The 20,025-nt window shown below is 45.3% G+C and overlaps 1 protein-coding gene across 8 annotated transcripts in view; it reads left to right on the top strand.

Annotated features, from left to right (window-relative positions):
• LOC139563255 (kinesin-like protein KIFC3) overlaps positions 1-20,025 on the top strand; it is a 54,857-nt gene that overhangs the window by 23,922 nt on the left and 10,910 nt on the right. For 4 of the 8 annotated variants that reach the window (XM_071381745.1, XM_071381740.1, XM_071381741.1 and 1 more), the window contains exons 2-11: positions 7,590-7,710; positions 9,453-9,604; positions 14,737-14,902; positions 15,193-15,362; positions 15,845-15,988; positions 16,186-16,467; positions 16,738-16,911; positions 18,659-18,806; positions 19,063-19,305; positions 19,518-19,693. In XM_071381745.1, the coding sequence (XP_071237846.1) occupies positions 7,629-7,710; positions 9,453-9,604; positions 14,737-14,902; positions 15,193-15,362; positions 15,845-15,988; positions 16,186-16,467; positions 16,738-16,911; positions 18,659-18,806; positions 19,063-19,305; positions 19,518-19,693 (1,737 nt within the window). In that variant the 5' untranslated portion in view covers positions 7,590-7,628. Of the gene's footprint in view, positions 1-1,106; positions 1,248-7,589; positions 7,711-7,858; positions 8,113-8,341; positions 8,362-9,452; positions 9,605-14,736; positions 14,903-15,192; positions 15,363-15,844; positions 15,989-16,185; positions 16,468-16,737; positions 16,912-18,658; positions 18,807-19,062; positions 19,306-19,517; positions 19,694-20,025 lie in introns of those variants that run through there. The other 4 variants (XM_071381742.1, XM_071381747.1, XM_071381746.1 and 1 more) reach the window with 4 other exon arrangements.

The raw sequence follows: 20,025 nt of genomic DNA, 5'->3' as shown, positions 1-20,025 counted from the left end.
ATGTTTCTGTGAGGACAATACCTTGGAAGCAGTAAATATCTAGATTAGCTGAGTGACTTTGCTCTCTTTATTTCCACCCCTTATGGGGTTGACAGAGAACTGCATGAACCAAAAAGGCACGCACAACTCTATACTGTATCACAAGCTCAGTGTAAAAGTTGCCTTTTAACCACAGATCTACACGAAGATATCGCATTACCTTGCCTCTACAGACTCCTTTTCTACTACCTAGGAAAAGCCACAGGGGGTGTCTGAGCTCACTGGAGCTTTGTAGTAATGAGATTGCTTTTCATTTTGCTGCCACTACTGTCTAAGCAAAGTGTCGGGGATGTTAGTCTGTGCTGTGAATATAGAGAGTAGAAAGAGTGGAAATTAGGTGAGAGAGAGGGGGGAAGGAAGCAAAGATCGAAAGGCCACCCATCTTTTTCCTGCAGTCATAGGGGGAGGAACAGTGGGTCGGGGTGGAGGCAAGTGAGGACAAAATCCCTAAAGTGACCACCCCAGTCTTCCCAATGATGACGTTCTTGCTCCAAGGTCAGTTTTGGATTCCCCCCTAATGCAAAAAGCTAGGTTTTTTAAGATAGTGCCCTGGTGATAGATCTGATCCTAGATCTGTGGTTAGGGACAACTTGATCCTTCTCCTCAGAGGAAGATGTGTTATAAAGGAGGCCATCTGTTGTGGGGTTTAAAGGATTATGGGTAAATGAGTGTAGGAGGTAGAGGTTGCCTCTTACCACTGGTCCAGGGTAAGGTATTATTTAATCAGCCTAATGGGTTAGGTTGTGGTGTTATATACTCTGATCTTAGATCAGTGGCTAATGGCAACGTCCATTCTGCGTTTCCTGTGTCTTTGTGGGCGGGGCCTAACCCTGTCCATACCGCTGGTAAACAGCTACTGCCTGTCACTACGGATACCGCTGTCTTTCTGTGGATACCGTGTGTGTGTGGTCAGATGGTAGAGAGAGGATGTTATGATGGCCGCCAGGCCTGGGGAAGGGGCTGCATGTGTGTTTACGTTGTATTTAATTTGTAGTTATTTGGAATACATAGGCGTGTAAGAGTGGTCACATGGTACTGTGTGTGTCTGTTGTTCTGGCTTTAGGAGGGTGACTGCCGCAAGGGCCAGGGGCTAAGGGGCAGGCAGGATGATTGGCTGGATGGGATCTCTGATCAACAAACACTGGCTCGATCGAGACCAAGACCACTACTACACACAGGACCACATTCCCTTCGGAGTCGCACAAAGGGTATGGTTTCATCCAGGGACACAGGGTTGGTTCTCAGGTTATGTATAGACTAAAGGTAAAGTCTGATATACACACACTATGGGAGGGTAGATGGAGGCCCAGAGTATGGGCCAGTTCATTTGGTGCATCTCCGCAGTCTGACCTGAAGACACATGACTGGTGACAGCAACTCCGTAGATTAGGCATTTTCTTTTTAGCGGTCCAGTTTCATCACACCAGTGTACATGAAGGAAATACGATGAGGAGAGGAAAGGAAGACCCATCAGACTTGAGATCCAGCCATGGGCTCTGGATTCCAGATGGACCCTATTTGGACCAAGGACAGAACTTAGTATAGTACTGTGGCCATTGTAGCACGTATTTGAAGAACTTTGAGGACCTTTTGTACGGTAAACCTCTGTTCTGGATATTCTGCTGTGGTAAACAGTACAACATACAGAGCATTGATGAACACACACACACACATTTGCTGAAGTCTTTGTGTACAATAGAACACAAGGAACTGCATGTACGTGTACAGTACTTTGGGGAACTTCCCGCTGTGCGAGATTAGACTAGCTAATACAGCGGCTTTGGACTGGACCTGCTGACCCACCACCTCTCCGACAGAACGGTCAACTCTGGGTTATGGTCAATACAACCACACACACACACACACACAGGCTGAACCAGACTGACCACATGATCCATGACAATGACTCTTCAGTGGTCACAGATTCACACAATCATGGGACTCACCAAACACGCAGGTGTGAGTTTGACGTTTCTGCAAGGTTCTTTGTGCAGGCATTGCTATATTTGCACACTGGGTGCATTCACATGTATTGTATCCCCCTCTAATGTGTAGCTTGAATAGAGTTGAATAGTGTAGATGTGGCTTGTGTGTGTGTGGTGGGAGTGTTATGTATACTGTAGTTGACTAGTGTTTTCTTGCTGTGTTTGTGTGGTGGTGTATTACAACATGGAATATAGAGTTGAAGAGACAGTTTAGTGTTGGGTAATGTGTTTAACTGCTCAGTCAGTGTAGGCTATTGTGGGTGTGGTGTAATGTAGCGCGCGTGCGCCTGTCTAGACTCTTACTCTTTTGCTGATTGCTTTAAGGTCGGACCAGTCTGTGTGGGGCTGTGAGCTGTAAACTGGTCATCGCTGTCGGTATAATCTTATTGGTCAGCATTGACCAGTTTGAGGTCAGTCCTGTATAATCTGATTGGCTTGACCCTCGTGCCCCAGCTCAGACCAGGGATCAGGACAAGGGAGAGTCTGGAAGGCAGTGGGGTGACGGAATAGGATGATGTTCTGGTCCATTTGGGACTGGGGTGGTGATGGAGCCACCAGAATGGCCCGACAAAGGTTAAAAAAAAAAAAAAGACAGGCATTTCGTCAAGGCCAATGTCCCGATGTCATTGCCACATGCAGTACATTTTATTTTTTTATTTTTTTATTTCACCTTTATTTAACCAGGTAGGCTAGTTGAGAACAAGTTCTAATTTGCAACTGCGACCTGGCCAAGATAAAGCATAGCAGTGTGAACAGACAACACAGAGTTACACATGGAGTAAACAATAAACAAGTCAATAACATGGTAGAAAAAAAAGAGAATCTATATACAATGTGTGCAAAAGGCATGAGGTAGGCAATAAATCGAATAATTACAATTTAGCAGATTAACACTGGAGTGATAAATCATCAGATGATCATGTGCAAGAAGAGATACTGGTGTGCAAAAGAGCAGAAAAGTAAATAAATAAAAGCAGTATGGGGGGTGAGGTAGGTAAATTGGGTGGGTAGTTTACAGATGGACTATGTACAGCTGCAGCGATCGGTTAGCTGCTCGGATAGCAGATTTTTAAAGTTGTTGAGGCATACTGAGACGTACTTGAATGTGCTACCTAACCTCCAACTGTCCAGGGCCCGGTTTCTCGATATCGATGGAACTTAGGTTTACGAGTTTTTTTGTTTTTTTTAACGATTCATCTTTCCTACAACTGCCAAAGATGTAACACCACACAGAGAGAGCGGTCGCTAACTGCTCGCGCGTGTCTGCATGGCCAGGCGCTAAACTAGAAATTAGTTCTATTTGTGACGCTCAATGCGCTGGAAGTCCGGCCTCTCCCATCTCCTCATTGGTTTTTAGGAGCATATACCCACGTGAGTGATTGAAAGATGAACTGAGGTCCGCACTCCAGTCGGTTAGTAATGCACTGTAAAGTTGGTTGCCAACTGTCATATGAAGTAAAAAGAAGCCTGAAGGAAGGAGGAGAGATGATGAGAAATGGATTCTGTTTACCGTTTTATCTGTGGATTAATTGTCGGAATAGTGGACCTTGTGCATTTCAGGTAAAATAACAACCCAATGTTTATATGCCAGGACAAATTGGTTAGCAACAGTAAGCTAGCTAGCTAAATTGACATAAATGTTTAATGCTTTTTGACCTGTCCCCAAATTAATATAATTGGTTCAGAGTTTGTTTTGATATTTCAACTTGCGTGACCGGATCGCTTCTGCTGTGGGTGAACAAAATCAACGTGCGTTCAATGGCACATGCGGATGCACGCTCGGTTCCGGTTTTGTCAGCATGTTGGCTGTTCTACAGGTGGCCTAACTTAGGCAGGCGTTAGATTACGAGTGCAAGGGGTTACGGCCTAAGTGCAATTATTAATAATGATGGTTTTGGGGATGAACTTAGCCAACAAGGGCCCAGTTTCCCAAAAGCGTCTTAAGGCTAAGTTCGTTACAACCTTCAAAGGAACATCGTTAAATCTCCGAGCTATTTCCCAAAACCATTGTTTTTAAAGTTTATTTACCGACTGCCTCAGAAAAGCTAAGTGCGTTGTTGGATGCATTTTTGCCCTTCCAGGTCACTTTGGGATGCTGGCCCATGTGACGCCAATGCTTCCCACAGTTGTCAAGTTTGCGGGATGACCTTTGGATGGTGGATCATTCTTGATACACACCGGAAACTGTTGAGCATGAAAAACTTAGCAGCGTTAGCAGTTCTTGACACACTCAAACCGGTGTGCCTGGCACCTACTACCATACCCCATTTAAATCTTTTTTCTTGCCCGTTCACCCTCTGAATGGCACACATACATAATCCATGTCTCAATCCATGTCAAAATTCTTCTTTAACCCGTATCCTCCCCTTCATCTACACTGATTTGAAGTGGATTTAACAAGTGGCATAAGGAATCATAGCTTTCACCTGGTCAGTCTATGTCATTGAAGGAGCACACCTGCTCCTAATGTTTTGTACACTCAGTGTATTTCATGATATGTAACATGTGCTCAATGATGTGCAATATCTGTGATTTGGTGCATTAGGCTAGAATAAGCCCCCTCAATATTTGTAGCCAAATACAATCAATGCCTAGAGAAAGTATTCATACCTCTTGACTTATTCCGCATTTTGTGTTCTCGCCCATCTACACACAGTACCCCACAATGACAAAAGGAAAAACGTGTTTTTAGACATTTTTACTGATTTATTGAAAATGAAATGCAAAAACATAATTTACATACATACAGGACCAGTCAAAAGTTTGGACACCTACTCATTCAAGGGTTTTTCTTTATTTGTACTATTTCCTACAATGTAGAATAATAGTGAAGATGTTAAAAGTGTGAAAAAACACATATGGAATCATGTAGGAACCAAAAAACATTTTAGATTCTTCAAAGTAGCCACCCATTGCCTTGATGACAGCTTTGCACGCTCTTGGCATTCTCTCAACCAGCTTCATGAGGTATTCAACTGTAATGCATTTCAATTAACAGGTGTGCCTTGCTAAAAGTTAATTTGTGGAATTTCTTTCCTTCATAATGTGTTTGAGCCCATCTGTTGTGGTCATGCCTACTGCCTCTGATCTGGCGGACTCACTAAACACAAATGCTTTGTTTGTAAATGATGTCAGAGTGTTGTGTGTCCCTTAGTTTAGTTTATTAATTTGACCATTTAAAAAAAAACAAGCACACATTAAACTTAAAAGCCATACATGCACATTAATAAAATCATCGAGCCACTGTCCCTGGCTATCCGTAAATAAATACAAATATTTTAAAAAATTGGGCGGTCTGGTTTGCTTAATATAAGGAGTTTGAAATGATTCATACTTTTGATACTTAAGTGTATTTAAAACCGAATACTTTTACTCAAGTTAGTATTTTACTGGGTGACTTTTACTTTTTTTAGTAGAAATTTTTCTATTAAGGGATCTTTACTTTTACTCAAGTATGACAATTTGGGTACTTTTCCCACCACTGAATGTTGTTGATTCATCCTCAGTTTTCTCCTATCACAGCCATGAAACTCTAACTGTTTTAAAGTCACCATTGGCCTCATGGTGAAATCCCTGAGTGGTTTCCTTCCTCTCCGGCAACTGAGTTAGGAAGGACGCCTGTATCTTTGTAGTGACTGGGTGTATTGATACACCATCGAAAGTGTAATTAATAACCTCACCATGCTCAAAGAGATATATTCAATGAGTGTGGCTACATGCACACAATAATTTGATTATTGTGAATAGTCAGATTTATATAATAGTTAGATTAAAATCCTTTTTACACATCAGAAATTAGGCTACCTCATGGCAGAAAATCGCCAATCAAAATAAAAGTTTTACCACATTGAATACGTTCATTTTGGGAAGCATATTTGATTCTGAGTTTGGACATATAAAGTTTGTATGTGAAAACAACTTCTAAGATGCCTACATTCAGTTGTTCTGAACACACTTCAGTCGCGCTGAAGAGAGAGGCTCACTCGGCTGGTGCTAGCACATGCACAGGTCAAATACACTGCTGGACAGCCAACGAAGGTGTTTACATGTCCTAGTAAATCGAAAGATGGCTCAGAAATCTGGGTGTTTTAATCGGTGTATGCTCACCTTTTTATTTTTATTTGACCTTATGCCAATTGAAGACGAGCAGAGCAAGGTGTTTACATGAATATTGCATAATTATAATTATTAGTGTGCATGTAAACTTACTCAATGTCTGCTTTTAAGATTTTACTCCTCTGCCAATCGATGTCCTTCTTTGCGAGGCATTGGAAAGCCTCCCCGGTCTTTGTGGTTGAATCTGTTTGAAATTCACTGCTTGACTGAGGTACCTTGCAGATAATTGTATGTGTGGGGTACAGAGATTAGGTAGTTATTAAAGATTATTGTACACAGTGAGTTATTTGACTTAAAAGATTTTCTTACTCATTTGTAAAGATGCCTAAAAACATTATTCCCATTAGACATTATGAGGTATTGTTTTGTCACTGGCCTACACACAATCTCAATTTAATCAATTTCCACACAATGTGGAAAAAGTCAAGGGGTGTGAATACTTTCTGAAGGGCACTGTAGGTGATCATATCTCTATAGGAGATGATCTGTTGTCAGTATTGTGGAATAATTCCCAATGTCAAGGTAACATTTGAATGGAGAAAGCTGATCCGAGAGCAGTGCTGCGTTTTTTTTCTTCTCCCAATCCTATCAGTATCGACACACTTTGAAAGTTCTCCCTACGTGGTGTTTTGGGAAATGCATATGAGTTATTTGCCCATTTTATAGGAACGATGCATCGTTATAACACTCGTAAGCTTAAGTTCCGTCGCTATCGGGAAACCGGGCCCAGATCAGTATTTGTGTATCCAGTGTGGCTATATTAAACAGTTAACTGGTTACCAGGGGTGTATTCACTAGCAACCAAGCTGAACCTATCAGAAGCAAACAGAATGAAACGGGGCGGGACCTACCTGAAATTGGCCAATAGTTGCAAAACGTTTTCCGTTTGGAGTAAATGGTGTCCGAAAAAATGAATACAACCCAGCATCGGCTGTGAATGTGACGGACAACATTCCTGCATGACTGACAATCTCTTTCTAATTTCTCCTGTGTTTCATAATGAACTCTGAAGGCTGTTCCCACCACCCACTGTGTAAACAGATGCATGCACGCGCACGCTCTTTCTCCTATCGCTCTCATACCGTGCTATCAGTCTTTTTCTCTCTTTCAGTGACATTTCTCTCTTTCAGTTACTTTCCATAAGCTTTATTGGCATGACAAGTCATTATCTTATATTGCTAAAGAAATAACCTATTAAATCAATAATAGCAATGAAATTATAACTGGCCGCAAGCTATCGCTCATGTCTTTCTCTCTCTGTGTATATAATATGATGTAGAGCATGGCACTTGCAGCGCCAGGGTTGTGGGTTCGATTCCCACGGTGGCCATGGTATGTAAGTCGCTCTGTATAAGAGTGTCTGCTAAATAAAAAAAATGTAAATGTACAGTATCTGTCTTTCTATCTCACGCTGTCTATCTCTCTCTGTTTCTCTCTATCTCTCTTTAGCCGGTCCAGAGACCCAGTGCTTTGCTCAGCCCTGTGGTCATGTTCGGAACAAGAAAGACCTGGGACCTTGGCCACGCCCCCTGTCTGCAGGAGCTCTGGAAGAAAGACGTCTCATTGGACGGTGAGTGGATTCTGTAGGCCCACCCCGTTGGGCAGCAAGGGAGTCCCTCTGTGACAGGGGTGGGACTAAACCATTGTGACCACATTTTTGGGATGACAGAGAGGGTGGGAGGGGAGCGTGAGAGGGAATGGGAGAGGTGTGTGTGTGTGCTGCCTGTCTGACAGGACTCTTACTAAGAGTAGAGGAGTGTGACACATTCCCATGAGCTGTGCCTCTCGGTGAAACTGGGAGAGACAGGAAATACTGGAAAAGAGGAGATTAAGAGAAGGCATTCCTATATCTGTCTGGAGAGGGGAAAGGAAGAGTGTACGCCAGCTGTCTGAGAAAGCGGTGAGGAGCGAGTGTGTGCCAGGCTTCTCTCCGTCTCTACCTCTCTCAGCTGAAGGAGTGCGTCTCCAGCAGGTACAGAGCTTAAAGCCGATCCCCCTTACAGCCAGGGGCCAGGGGCCAGGAGTGCAAACACTGGACCTATTGTGTGTGTACGGTGTGTGTCCATCTGTCTGTGGGTGTGTGTTTTCTCTGCGCCAATGCTCTTGCAGGGCTGCTCAAGGTGACGACAGAGCAGCACAACTGTGATTGTGCAGAGAAGAGAGCACGAGCGTGACTGTCTGAGAAAGGAAGGGACAGTGTAATGCTATCGGAGAGCGGAAGGTAGAGGAGGAGAGGATGATTGTGTTTACGTGTCGGTCGTACACTACTTCACAGTGTGTGTCCTGATGGTGTGTGCGTTTGTGTGTATGTATTGTACGTTTGTCTGTACGTGTGTGACTCCGCTGTGGGACTTAATCTGCTGGGTCATCAGTTACCGAATGTATGCTGGTTTTTTCTTTCTCTCCCAGCCTTACAGCGCTGCGAGTCAACCTGTGTGTCTCTGTATTAAACGGATTTGCGCAGTGTGTACACACAGCGTGTACACACAGTCTGTACACATAATGTATTTGTAGACTGTGTGGGGGATACTTTAAGCACTACTTCCCTGAATAAGTGTATTTTTCTTGGTGTGTGTTTTCCGTGGTCTGTGATCCATTGTATGTACGAGGTGCTTTGTTCAGTTAAATTGCTCTTACATGTATTTCCTAATACACACGTACGTTTGAGCATGTGTGTTAATACAGGTTAATGTTGTAGGGTTGATTGTGTAGGATGGACCAAGTGCAGTAGCACAGTGCACTGATTGTCCTCAGGTTGATAAGACTCTGGGCCCCCATACAGGTCCCCGTACAAATACACGATGACACGCGCGCACACACACAGGTGAACAGGCCTGTATGGAGTTGTATGTATCACCTACCGAGGCCTGGGTTATCACACTGCTTATCTAGCTGTGCTCGTTTCCACGGTACTGTCTGTGCGAACCTTGGAAGGTTGGGGAGTGAAAATAGGGGGAGAGAGGCCTAGAATCACTCTTGGCTGAGGAGGGGAGAGGAGAGAATAATGGTTAGTAGAGTAGTGGGGGAGAAAGGTAAGTGGGGAGAAGAGAGGGCCGTAGAAAATTACCTCTGACATGGGTAGAAATGGAGGTAGAGAGAGGGAAGGAGAGAGTGTGAGAAGATGGAAAAGGGTAGAGGGACAAAGAGGAATATAGACTGTTTTCTGACTCGAGTGAATACAGGATCAGCTCTGCCACAGTGGTTAAGAAAACAACATAATCAACCCATTTGGCTCAGGCTTGCTTGTTTGTGTACAACGTATAACTGTGTTTGTGTTTCCTAACTTTGTTTGTCCCTCCCGTGTGTCCGTAGCGAGCTCAGTGGACTTCTTGATGAGTGATGGTGAGGAGGACTGCTCCTTCCTGTCTCTACCCACAGCCACTTTCCCACAACGTACCGCTCTGACCACTACTGACCAATTAGAAACCAGCCAGCACAATCACAACCAACAGCTACTCATACAGGTGAGATGACTGTGCACACACACACACACACACACACACACACACACACACACACACACACACACACACAACTAATACTCAACTAACTAGGTCAATGTGGCTAGCGTATCGTTCATATTGGTGGGTGTTTTCCCAACATGGCACTTGTTTGTCCTGGTTTCACTGGCTAAACTGGTGGGGGGGGGGGGGGGGGTTCAGGTCAGTAAGAGCCTTGGGGAGTGGGACACAGTGGATTTATCGATCCGGTTTTAATGAGCTTCTAACACACACCCCAATACATACATACAGTTGAAGCCAGAAGTTTACATACACTTAGGTTGGAGTCATTAATACTCGTTTTTCAACCACTCCACAAATTTCTTGTTAACAAACTATAGTTTTGGCAAATCGGTTAGGACATCTACTTTGTGCATGACACAAGTACTTTTTTCAACACATGTTTACAGACAGATTATTTCACTTATAATTCACTTTATCACAATTCCAGTGGGTCAGAAGTTTACATACACTAAGTTGACTGTGCCTTTAAACAGCTTGGAAAATTCTCGAAAATGATGTCATGGCTTTAGAAGCTTCTGATAGGCTAATTGACATAATTTGAGTCAATTGGAGGTGTACCTGTGGATGTATTTCAAGGCCTACCTTCAAACTCAGTGCCTCTTTGCTTGACATCATGGGAAAATCAAAAGAAATCAGCCAAGACCTCAGAAAATAAGTCTGGTTCATCCTTGGGTGCAATTTCCAAACGCCTGAAGGTACCACGTTCATCTGTACAAACAATAGTACGCAAGTATAAACACCATGGGACCACGCAGCCGTCATACCGCTCAGGAAGGAGACGCATTCTGTCTCCTAGAGATGAATGTACTTTGGTGCAAAAAGTGCAAATCAATCCCAGAACAACAGCAAAGGACCTTGTGAAGATGCTGGAGGAAACAGGTACAAACGTATCTATATCCACAGTAAAACAAGTTCTATGACGACATAAGCTGAAAGGCTGCTCAGCAAGGAAGAAGCCACTGCTCCAAAACCACCATAAAAAAGCCAGACTACGGTTTGGAACTGCACATGGGGACAAAGATCGTACTTTTTGGAGAAATGTCCTCTGGTCTGATGAAACAAAAACAGAACTGTTTGGCCATAATGACCATCGTTATGTTTGGAGGAAAAAGGGGGAGGCTTGCAAGCCGAAGAACACCATCCCAACCGTGAAGCACGGGGGTGGCAGCATCATGTTGTGGGGGTGCTTTGCTGCAGGAGGGACTGGTGCACTTTACAAAATAGATGGCATCATGAGGAAGTCAAATTATGTGGTTATATTGAAGCAACATCTCAAGACATCAGTCGCAAATGCGTCTTCCAAATGGACAGCTTTTTAAACTTCCGACTTCAACTGTATGCATGTACAGTTGAAGTTGGAAGTTTACATACACCTTAGCCAAATACATTTAAACTCAATTTTCACAATTCCTGACATTTAATCCTAGTAAAAATTCCCTGTCTTAGTTCAGTTAGGATCACCACTTTATTTTAAGAATGTGAAATGTTAGAATAATAGTAGAGAGAATGATTTATTTCAGCTTTTATTTCTTTCATCACATTCACAGTGGGTCAGAAGTTTACATACACTCAATTAGTATTTGGTAACATTGCCTTTCAATTGTTTAACTTGGGTTAAACGTTTCGGGTAGTCTTCCACAAGCATCCCACAATAAGTCGGGTACATTTTGGCCCATTCCTCCTGACAGAGCTGATGTAACGGAGTCAGGTTTGTAGGCCTCCTTGCTCGCACACACTTTTTCAGTTCTGCCCACAAATGATGGCTTTGTGATGGCCACTACAATACCTTGACTTTGTTGTCCTTAAGCCATTTTTCCACAACTTTGGAAGTATGCTTGGGGTCATTGTCCATTTGGAAGACCCATTAGCATCCAAGCTTTAACTTCCTAACTGATGCGTTCAGATGGTACTTCAATATATCCACATAATTTTACTTCCTCATGAAGCGCATCTATTTTGTGAAGTGCACCAGTCCTTCCTGCAGCAAAGCACCCCCACAACATGATGCTGACCCACTGGAATTGTGATACAGTGAATTATAAGTGATTATAATCTGTCTGTAAACAATTATTGGAAAATGACTTGTCATGGACAAAGTAGATGTCCTAACTGACTTGCCAAAACAATAGTTTGTTAACAAGACATTTGTGGAGTGGTTGAAAAACAAGTTTTAACGACTCCAACCTAAGTGTATGTGAACTTCCGACTTCAACTGTACATACCCACAGCATAGCTGTCATTATCCTGTACACTCTGTGTACTCTGCAGAACAGAAAAGCCTGTGTGTTTGCATAGTATCCCTCCTGTGGTTTTATTTCATGTGTTCAGGATTGTGTTGCTTTGTCAGCATTTGGGATAACACGGGGTAGAGCACACACTGTTACAACAACACAGATCTTTGTTCAGGAGGGTGTAACGGACTGAACGTTGTATGTAGAAATGTCACAAATATAGCAGACCTCATTTTATCACATGACTAAGAGGCATGTCGTTCCACACAGTATATTTCCATCGGAACGTTCCACATTGTTGTGCCCCACTGAGCACAGCACAGAGGGGTATACTACAAAGCAGGATCAATGAGTTAGCCAGCTATCTTGGATAAACATAAATAAGTACTGATTTTCTGGTTCATTAGGAAAGATAAACTAAGATTTTGGTTGTTGGGTCAATCAGACATGCCTATCTTTCTATGAAATAAAAAGTTATTTCAGAATATTTAGGCAAGTTAGCTGTTTAAGTCATTGATCTTGCGTTGTAGTATACCCCTAAGGTGTGGGTATTCTACACTGTTCTGCCCAGTGGCTCATGACAAGCATCCTAATCTGCCCCTGTGACTTGGATTTAGACTTGCGTTGACAGCCCCAGTGCTGTCATAAAGCTCACATCAGCACATCATAAAATGACATTGGCGCCTCACAGCGACAGGTCTAAGAGATTAAAGATGACAGTGCTGTCCGTGCCTTTTGACGCGTGGCTTTTAGCTTGACACGTGCTAACTTACACGCGTACTCAAAAGCTGTCTGTCTCTTCAACAAATCGTTGCATTTCCTCCATATTCCTCTCTTTCATTCATTATTGTGCCGTTTCTCCTTTATCTCATCGGCCATTTCTCTTTGTCTTCCTCCAGCCCTCTACACCTTTCACTGCTGTACTTTCTCTCATCCCTCTTTCCTCCCCACATCCCGCTTTCCTTCACAGAAGGTCACCTGGTCCTGTTCCTGGACATCTGCCTATGTAATGTCTTCATTCGCTCTCTCTACAGTCTCTAGCTGTATCTGTCTCGTCTCTCTCTGTATTTAGTATTTTAGTTTCTTTAGTCTGATTTGTATGGCTGTAGGTGGTTTCAGTTGGTAGAGTAGCAGTTTCATCTCTGCAACTGAGTCTAGTTGTGTAGACCAGTGGTTTTCAAACCTTTTCTCGCGGACCCTATGCAGTTCAATGCGTCTGATCTATTCCAGAACTAGTACACAACTAATCATAAAACCCTTATTTAGGTGATTTACACTCACCGGCCAGTTTATTAGGTACACCCATCTAGTAACGGGTCGGACTCACCTTTGCTTCCAGAACAGCCTGAATTCTTCAGGGCATTGATTCCACAAGTTGTCAAATGTTCTACGGGGATTGCATCACACAGCTCCTGCAGATTGGACAGCGGTACGGCCCGTTTCATCTCACCCCGAAGATGTTCTATTGGGTTTGGTCAGCAACAATGTTCAGATACGCCGTGTGGTTCAATGGTTGCACGATTGGTATCAAGGGACCTAACGTGTGCCAGGAAAGCATTCCCCCGAACCAGTACACCACCGACAACAGGCAGGATGGGGCCAATGGACTCATGCTGCTTAGGCCAAATCCTGACTCTGCCATCAGCAGGACGCAACAGGAACTGGGATTCGTTGGACCAGGAGCTGTTTTTCCACTCCTCTATTGTCCAGTGTTGGTGATGGCGTGCCCACTGGAGCCGTTTCTTGTTTTTAGCGGATAGTAGTGGAACCCGGTGTGGTCGTCTGCTGCAATAGCCCATCCGTGACAAAGTTGTGTGTTCCGAGATGCCTGTTCTGCACATCACTGTTGTACTGCACAGTTATTTGTCTGCTTGAGGCCCGTCTGTTAGCTTGTACGATTCTTGCCATCCTCCTCTGACCTCTCTCGTCAACGAGCTGTTTTCGCCCACAGAACTGCCGTTGACTGGATGTTTTTCGGCGGCTGTTTCTGAGATACTGGATCCGGCGCACCTGGGACCGACGATCATACCATGCTCCAAGTCGCTTAGGTCACTCGTTTTGCCCATTCTAACGTTCAGTCGAACAGAAACTGAACGCCTCGATGCCCGTCTGCCTGCTTTGTATAGCAAGTCACAGCCGCCTGACTCACTGTCTGTAGGTGCGATCCCTTTTTGTAAACTGGGTGGTGTACTTAATAAACTGTCAGGTGAGTGCAGATGAGCTAGTTCGGGGCTATAACAAAATTGTGAAATGTCTGGGGGTCCCAGAGGATGTTTGAAACCCACCGTATAGGGGTCTATCCATATGAATTCAATCGCTTTTTGTCAGCACCCCTTTTGATTTTGAACGAAACCTTCCATACATATTGGGCCGTTGTAGAAGTGCTCAGAAAGTGACTTTTTGGACGTGAATGCCAAAACATTCAGGAGATTAAGGTGTTTAAAGTTGACCCATTTTGCGTACCCCACCATACCATGAGACATCCATGTCTTCATCACTGGAAAAGATAATCGGTTGAGATTTATGTAATTTAAAATCTTGCAAACAGGGTTGTCAAACTTTCATAATTTCTAGAAAATCGTTTTTTTAATACAAATTTTCATTTTATTTCCTTTTCAAGTCAATTATCTAAAAACGTGTAAATCAAAAGGGATGCTGTCAAAAAGTGATTGCATTCAAATCGATTTCCCTATAGACTGACTGGATAGGTCCATTTTGATCAGACCTGTGAACATGGATGATGTCATAAACTGACCCAATCCACCTTTACACCTCCTCGTTCCCTTGGAATTGTGACGTTAACGACCTGTCCGGCTTCTAACCTGTGACCTTTGTGTCTAGACACTGCAGGAGAAAGTGTGTGAGTTCCAGGCACGTCTGCGACGCGAGGAAGCTTCCCGGTGTCTGCAGCTGCAGAGACCGCAGCAGAGTCACGAACGGAGTCTTCAGGAGAAGACGAACGTCATACACACTCTACAGGAGGAGCTGCACACAGCACTGCCCAACGGTGAGAGGAGGGAGGGAGGAAGACTGACTGATACAGACTGACTGATACATCAATAATTACTATGAAATTAATGACTCCGAATGGTCTCTTCATGGTGTGCCTGTCAGGATGGTGTTCACAGTACCGACACAAACCAGCCTGTCAGCAAGAAGAGGGCTGTGTGTCACGGCTGTGACCAACGGTCAACACGCATTATCCACTGCTGTGGGGCTGGATGGCGTGTGTGTCTGTTTTTAAATTCTGTGGTGTGCGTGTATATAATGTGTAATCACTGTGTGTGTGTGTTGCAGGTGTGCGGGCAGTGCAGAGGCTGGCTGAGCCACAGGAGCATCAGCAGCACAGCAACCGTCTCGTTCAGGAAGGAGAGCAGCTCATCGCAGCGCTGCGCACACAGGTGGGGGAGCTGGAGGAGAAGCTGCTGGACCAGACGCAGGAGGTGGAGAGACTGCGCTCGGGGGTGGTGAGTAGAATAGAGAGAGAGAGGGGAATGGAGGAGAGAGACTGGTGAGGCAGGAGGGATGGAAAAAGAGAATGAGGGCAGAGCCCAGCGGACCTACATTCGTGGGAAAGCCTGGGAAAGACAAGCTCAAGATAATTTACATATAATTTTTCTTCCGGGTGTAAGATTGCACCGTGACACACTTCTGCTTCACAGGCATTCTAAGGTGTTGCATGTGAGTGTGTGTAAGAGGGTGAGATGGGGAGGTGAGGGAGAGGGGGCAGGTACAATGGTATGTAGATGTACATGTGTTCTTTTGTTTCACTGTCTCCTGATGTTTGTCCGGGGGGCAGATATTGAAACAATAGTCAGAGAAAAAGTGCTTGTGCATTGCCCTGTGTGTGTGAATGAGTGTTACTTCCTTCCTGTGTGTATTGATATCACTCTGTGTGGTGCCTTTGTGAGTGTGATACTGACATGTGCCTGTTCCTCCTGTCCTGTAGGGGGCGACCGACCTGGAGAAGCACCTGGAGCTGCTGGTGGTCGAGAACGAGCGGCTGAAGCAGGAGCTGAAGGCATGCAAGACCTCACTGCTCCAGGAGGCTCCTCCACCGGCCTGCACAGCCACTGACTGCCCCCACAGCCAGGTACGGGTGGGCAGAATCAAGTGAGGGCAGAGGCTGTGAAAACCCCGTTTTTTTTAATGTGTCTATTATAGCTCTGTTTGTGTGTAGGATACGGACGCCCTGTGTGGGAAGGTATCTCGTTGGAAGAACCAGGCCAGAGAGCGAGAAGAGGCAGTGTTATAAGTGTGTGTGGTGTATTATAACTGTATGTTATATAGGATGTGGAGGCCCTGCGTGAGGAGGTGTCTCACTGGGAGAGCCAGGCCAGACCGAGGCAGAGGAGGCTGGCTGAGTTGGAGCAGCAGGTCCTGGAGAAGGCCAGCCGGGCGGAGACGCTCAGCCGACAGCTGGAGGAGTCCAAGCGCCACGCGGGGGAGATGCAGAGGCAACTGGAGGAGTCCAAGTGTCAGCAGGGGGAGGTGGAGCAGCAGCTGAGCGTCCGGCTCAGAGACTGTGAGGAGGAGCTGGCCAGACAGGCCGCCCGGCCCCATCAGGTTAAGGTGAGGAATCGCCAAAAACGGTCCCATTTCAAACACAACCCCTTGCTTGCTCCTATGTTACTTAATGGTCCCTCATAGATCTGAAATGATAGGATGGGTAAGCTATATGTTGGTAGCTTACCACCTATCCAATGTTTTTGAGTTATATGAGAGCATTTGCTGCTGAATTGTGTTCCCTGGTGATCTTACGATATCAATCTCTCTCTTCTGCTCTCCACCTTTCTCCTCCTACCTCATCTATCTCGCTCTCTCTATTCTCTCTCCGTCCAGTATGTGACTGAGATAGTGGAGGTGGAGTCGTCAGGGTCTCAGCAGGCGGTAACCGCGGCCCAGGCCAAGAGCGCCACCCTGCAGGAGCAGCTATCACTGCAGAGACAGCTGCTCCGAGAGCTGGAGACACAGCTGCACGAGTCCCAGAGGACCAGCACCCAGCTCCGAGCTCAGGTACACACATAAGGAGATGCACACGTACACAGACGGCGGCGCGCACACACAACCATCTACAACAACACGCACATGCTACTCTCACACACCCATAACCCTCTGTGCCCCTTCCTAATCCCATTAGCTCCTTCACCAGTTGGTCTTCGTTAATTCTCAAGTTCTCCTCGTTCCTCCCCCTGGTACCAGCATTGATACAATCCAACTCACCCCCCGTGTAGTAGATTGTGGCGGTACGGTCCTTCACAAAAACAACCTTCCCTCCCAGTAGAGGTGACTGGTTTGACCCTCGTCCCATCCCCTCCCCTGTAGTGGCACGGGCCGTGTTAACCCCTCTCTCTTCGCTTCCGTTTGGTTTCAGCTGCGTACGGACCGCGGTCGTATCTGCGGCCTGCTCTCCAAGGCCGTCGGGAGGGGCAATGGCGAGGTCATTTGCAGGTTGTCTAAGGTTGGCCCCCCTTGATAGGCCCCTCATAGTGCTTCCTGTTTTTTTTCCTGTTCACTTCCTGTGTTTTAGGCACCCTGCTCCCCAAACTCTGCCCATCTGTGTGGTTTCAACCCCCACCAAAAACCTGTGCTGTAGTGACACCCACAAATATTACCCTAAATCTGTTCAAGGGTCCTCCAGTCTTGTATTGGGATGCAGGGTATGGTTGTTTTGGATTAGCTTTTAGCTGTAATGATAGTTCACAACCCATTGTGAACCCTAAGACAGTCGTGAAGAGGGCACGACAAAGCCTATTCCCCCTCAGAAGACTGAAAAGATTTGACATGGGTCCTCAGATTCTCAAAAGGTTCAACAGCTCCACCATCGAGAGCATCCTGACTGGTTGCATCACTGCCTGGTACGGCAACTGCTCGGCCTCCGACAGCAAGGCACTGCAGAGGGTAGTGCGTACGGCTCAGTATAACACTGGGGCCAAGCTTCCCGCCATCCAGGACCTCTATACCAGGCGGTGTCAGAGGAAGGCCCTAAAAATTGTCAAAGACGTCAGCCACCCTAATCATAGACTGTTCTCTCTGGTACCGCACATCAAGCGGTACCGGAGCGCCAAGCCTAAGTCCAAAAAGCTTCTACCCCCAAGCCATAAGACTCCTGAACAGCTAATTAAAGGGCTACCCAGACCCCTATTTTACACTGCTGCCACTCTCTGTTTATAATCTATGCATAGTCACTTTGACTCTACCTACATGTACATATTACCTTGACTAACCAGTGCCCCTGCACATTGACTCTGTACCGGTACCCCTTGTATAAAGCCTTGCTATTGTTATTTTGCTGCTGCTGTTTAATTATGACTTACTTTTATTTCAATCTTTTACTTAACACTTTTTTAGTTTTTCTTAACTTCTAAAAGCATTGTTGGTTAAGAGCTTGTAAACATTTCATTGAAAGGTCTACACCTGTTGTATTTGGCGCATGTGACAAATACAATTTTATTTGATTAATGTGTCCTGTAGCTGAGAAGAAGCAAACCCATGGTTTTGCTGGGAGCTAACTTTGAAGTTACTAGTTAATAGGCTTCAGATTTTAGCAAAGCTGTTAAGGGGCATTTGAAGCCCTTAGTTCAAACGCCCTGGTAGCTATTAGATCTGAGTTCCCGTGCTGTGTTAGCTTTTATGCTAGCTTTTAGCTCCAGGTAGACCACCAAACACGCTCCAGTCCCCACCCAGACCAGTGTGGTGTGTTGGTACTCTCCCAAGATCTACTCTAGTCCCCATGTCTAACCTCTCTCTCTGTCCCCTGTAGATCCTGGTGTACGAGGGGGAGATGGAGCGGGCCCAGGGCCAGTTGGAGGCTGAAATGCAGAACTTGGAGGAAGAGAAGAACAGGGTGATCGAGGAGGCCTTCATCAGGGCCGAAAGCGAGATGAAGGCCGTGCATGAGAACCTGGCAGGTAAGCCGTACGTTTAGGACTATGCATTTTTTTGTATTTGTAAATATGCACATCGCAGTTCCGGATGGTATTCATTAGGGCACACCGTAGCGAAACAACATTCTCCGTCAAAAAAAACTTAAATGTGTTTCTTACTGGACAACTTCAGGTTTTATTCGATTTTGTTGTCCTTCCTAATGAATATGACCCAGGAATGTTTGTGTGCTCTGTTTTATTCACTGTTGTAACAAAATGTGTGTCCCTCCCCTGTCCCCAGGTGTGCGTATGAACCTTTTGACGCTTCAGCCAGCCCTGCGTACTCTCACCTGTGACTACAACTGTCTGAAGAGACAGGTTCAGGACTTCCCCTTCATGCTGGGGAAGGCCATGACCGAGGCCAAGCAGGAGATCTGCCAGGTGATAGGCGAGGTGAGCAGTGCCAACCAAGAGCTGCTGAGGAAGTACAAGAGAGAGATGAACCTGAGGAAGAAATGCCACAACGAGCTGGTGCGCCTCAAAGGTACGACCCCTCGACCGTGCATTCTGAGAGGTGTGTGTGTGTGTGTGATATCAGTCGTTCGTACTAGCTAGTGTATAGTGTGTACATACAGTAGATTCCACAGGTGCATCTGTGTACATAACAGATCCAATTCTGTTCAAAAGCAGTGGATTTGTGTATTTGTTGTCCCAAAACAGTATTGTAATGCGTCTCCTCTTGCCTTCACTTCCCAGGTAACATCAGGGTGTTCTGTCGGGTGCGGCCGGTGTGCCGGGGGGAGCATGATTCTGCCGAAAACATGGTCAGCTTTGACCCAGATGACGACGCCCTTCTCTACCTCTCCAACAAGGGCAAACTGATGACCTTTGAACTGGACAAGGTGTTCCACCCTCAGGCCACGCAGGAAGGGGTCAGTAGAATGTCATGACTTGGAGTACATCTCAATAGTCTGAAAGTGGCTTCCTTGCCTTCATCTTTACCGATCTGAAAACGCAACCACAGGTGCATAAGATGTTTCAACTCAAACTTTATCCGTCACATGCGCCGAATACAACAAGTGTAGACCTTACCGTGAAGAAGCGTTAAGAAAATATTTACCAAATAAACTGAAGTAAAAAAGAATGAAAAGTAACACAATAAAATGACAATAACGAGGCTATATACAGGGGGTACCGAGTCAATGTGTGGGGGTACAGGTTAGTTGGTCATTTGTACATGGAGGTAGGGGTGAAGTGACTATGC

The sequence above is a fragment of the Salvelinus alpinus genome, chromosome 33, assembly GCF_045679555.1.
Source record: "Salvelinus alpinus chromosome 33, SLU_Salpinus.1, whole genome shotgun sequence".
In the NCBI taxonomy this organism is placed as follows: domain Eukaryota; kingdom Metazoa; phylum Chordata; class Actinopteri; order Salmoniformes; family Salmonidae; genus Salvelinus; species Salvelinus alpinus.
Note: the sequence above shows the minus strand (reverse complement) of the source record. Positions and strands in the feature narration are given on the sequence as shown.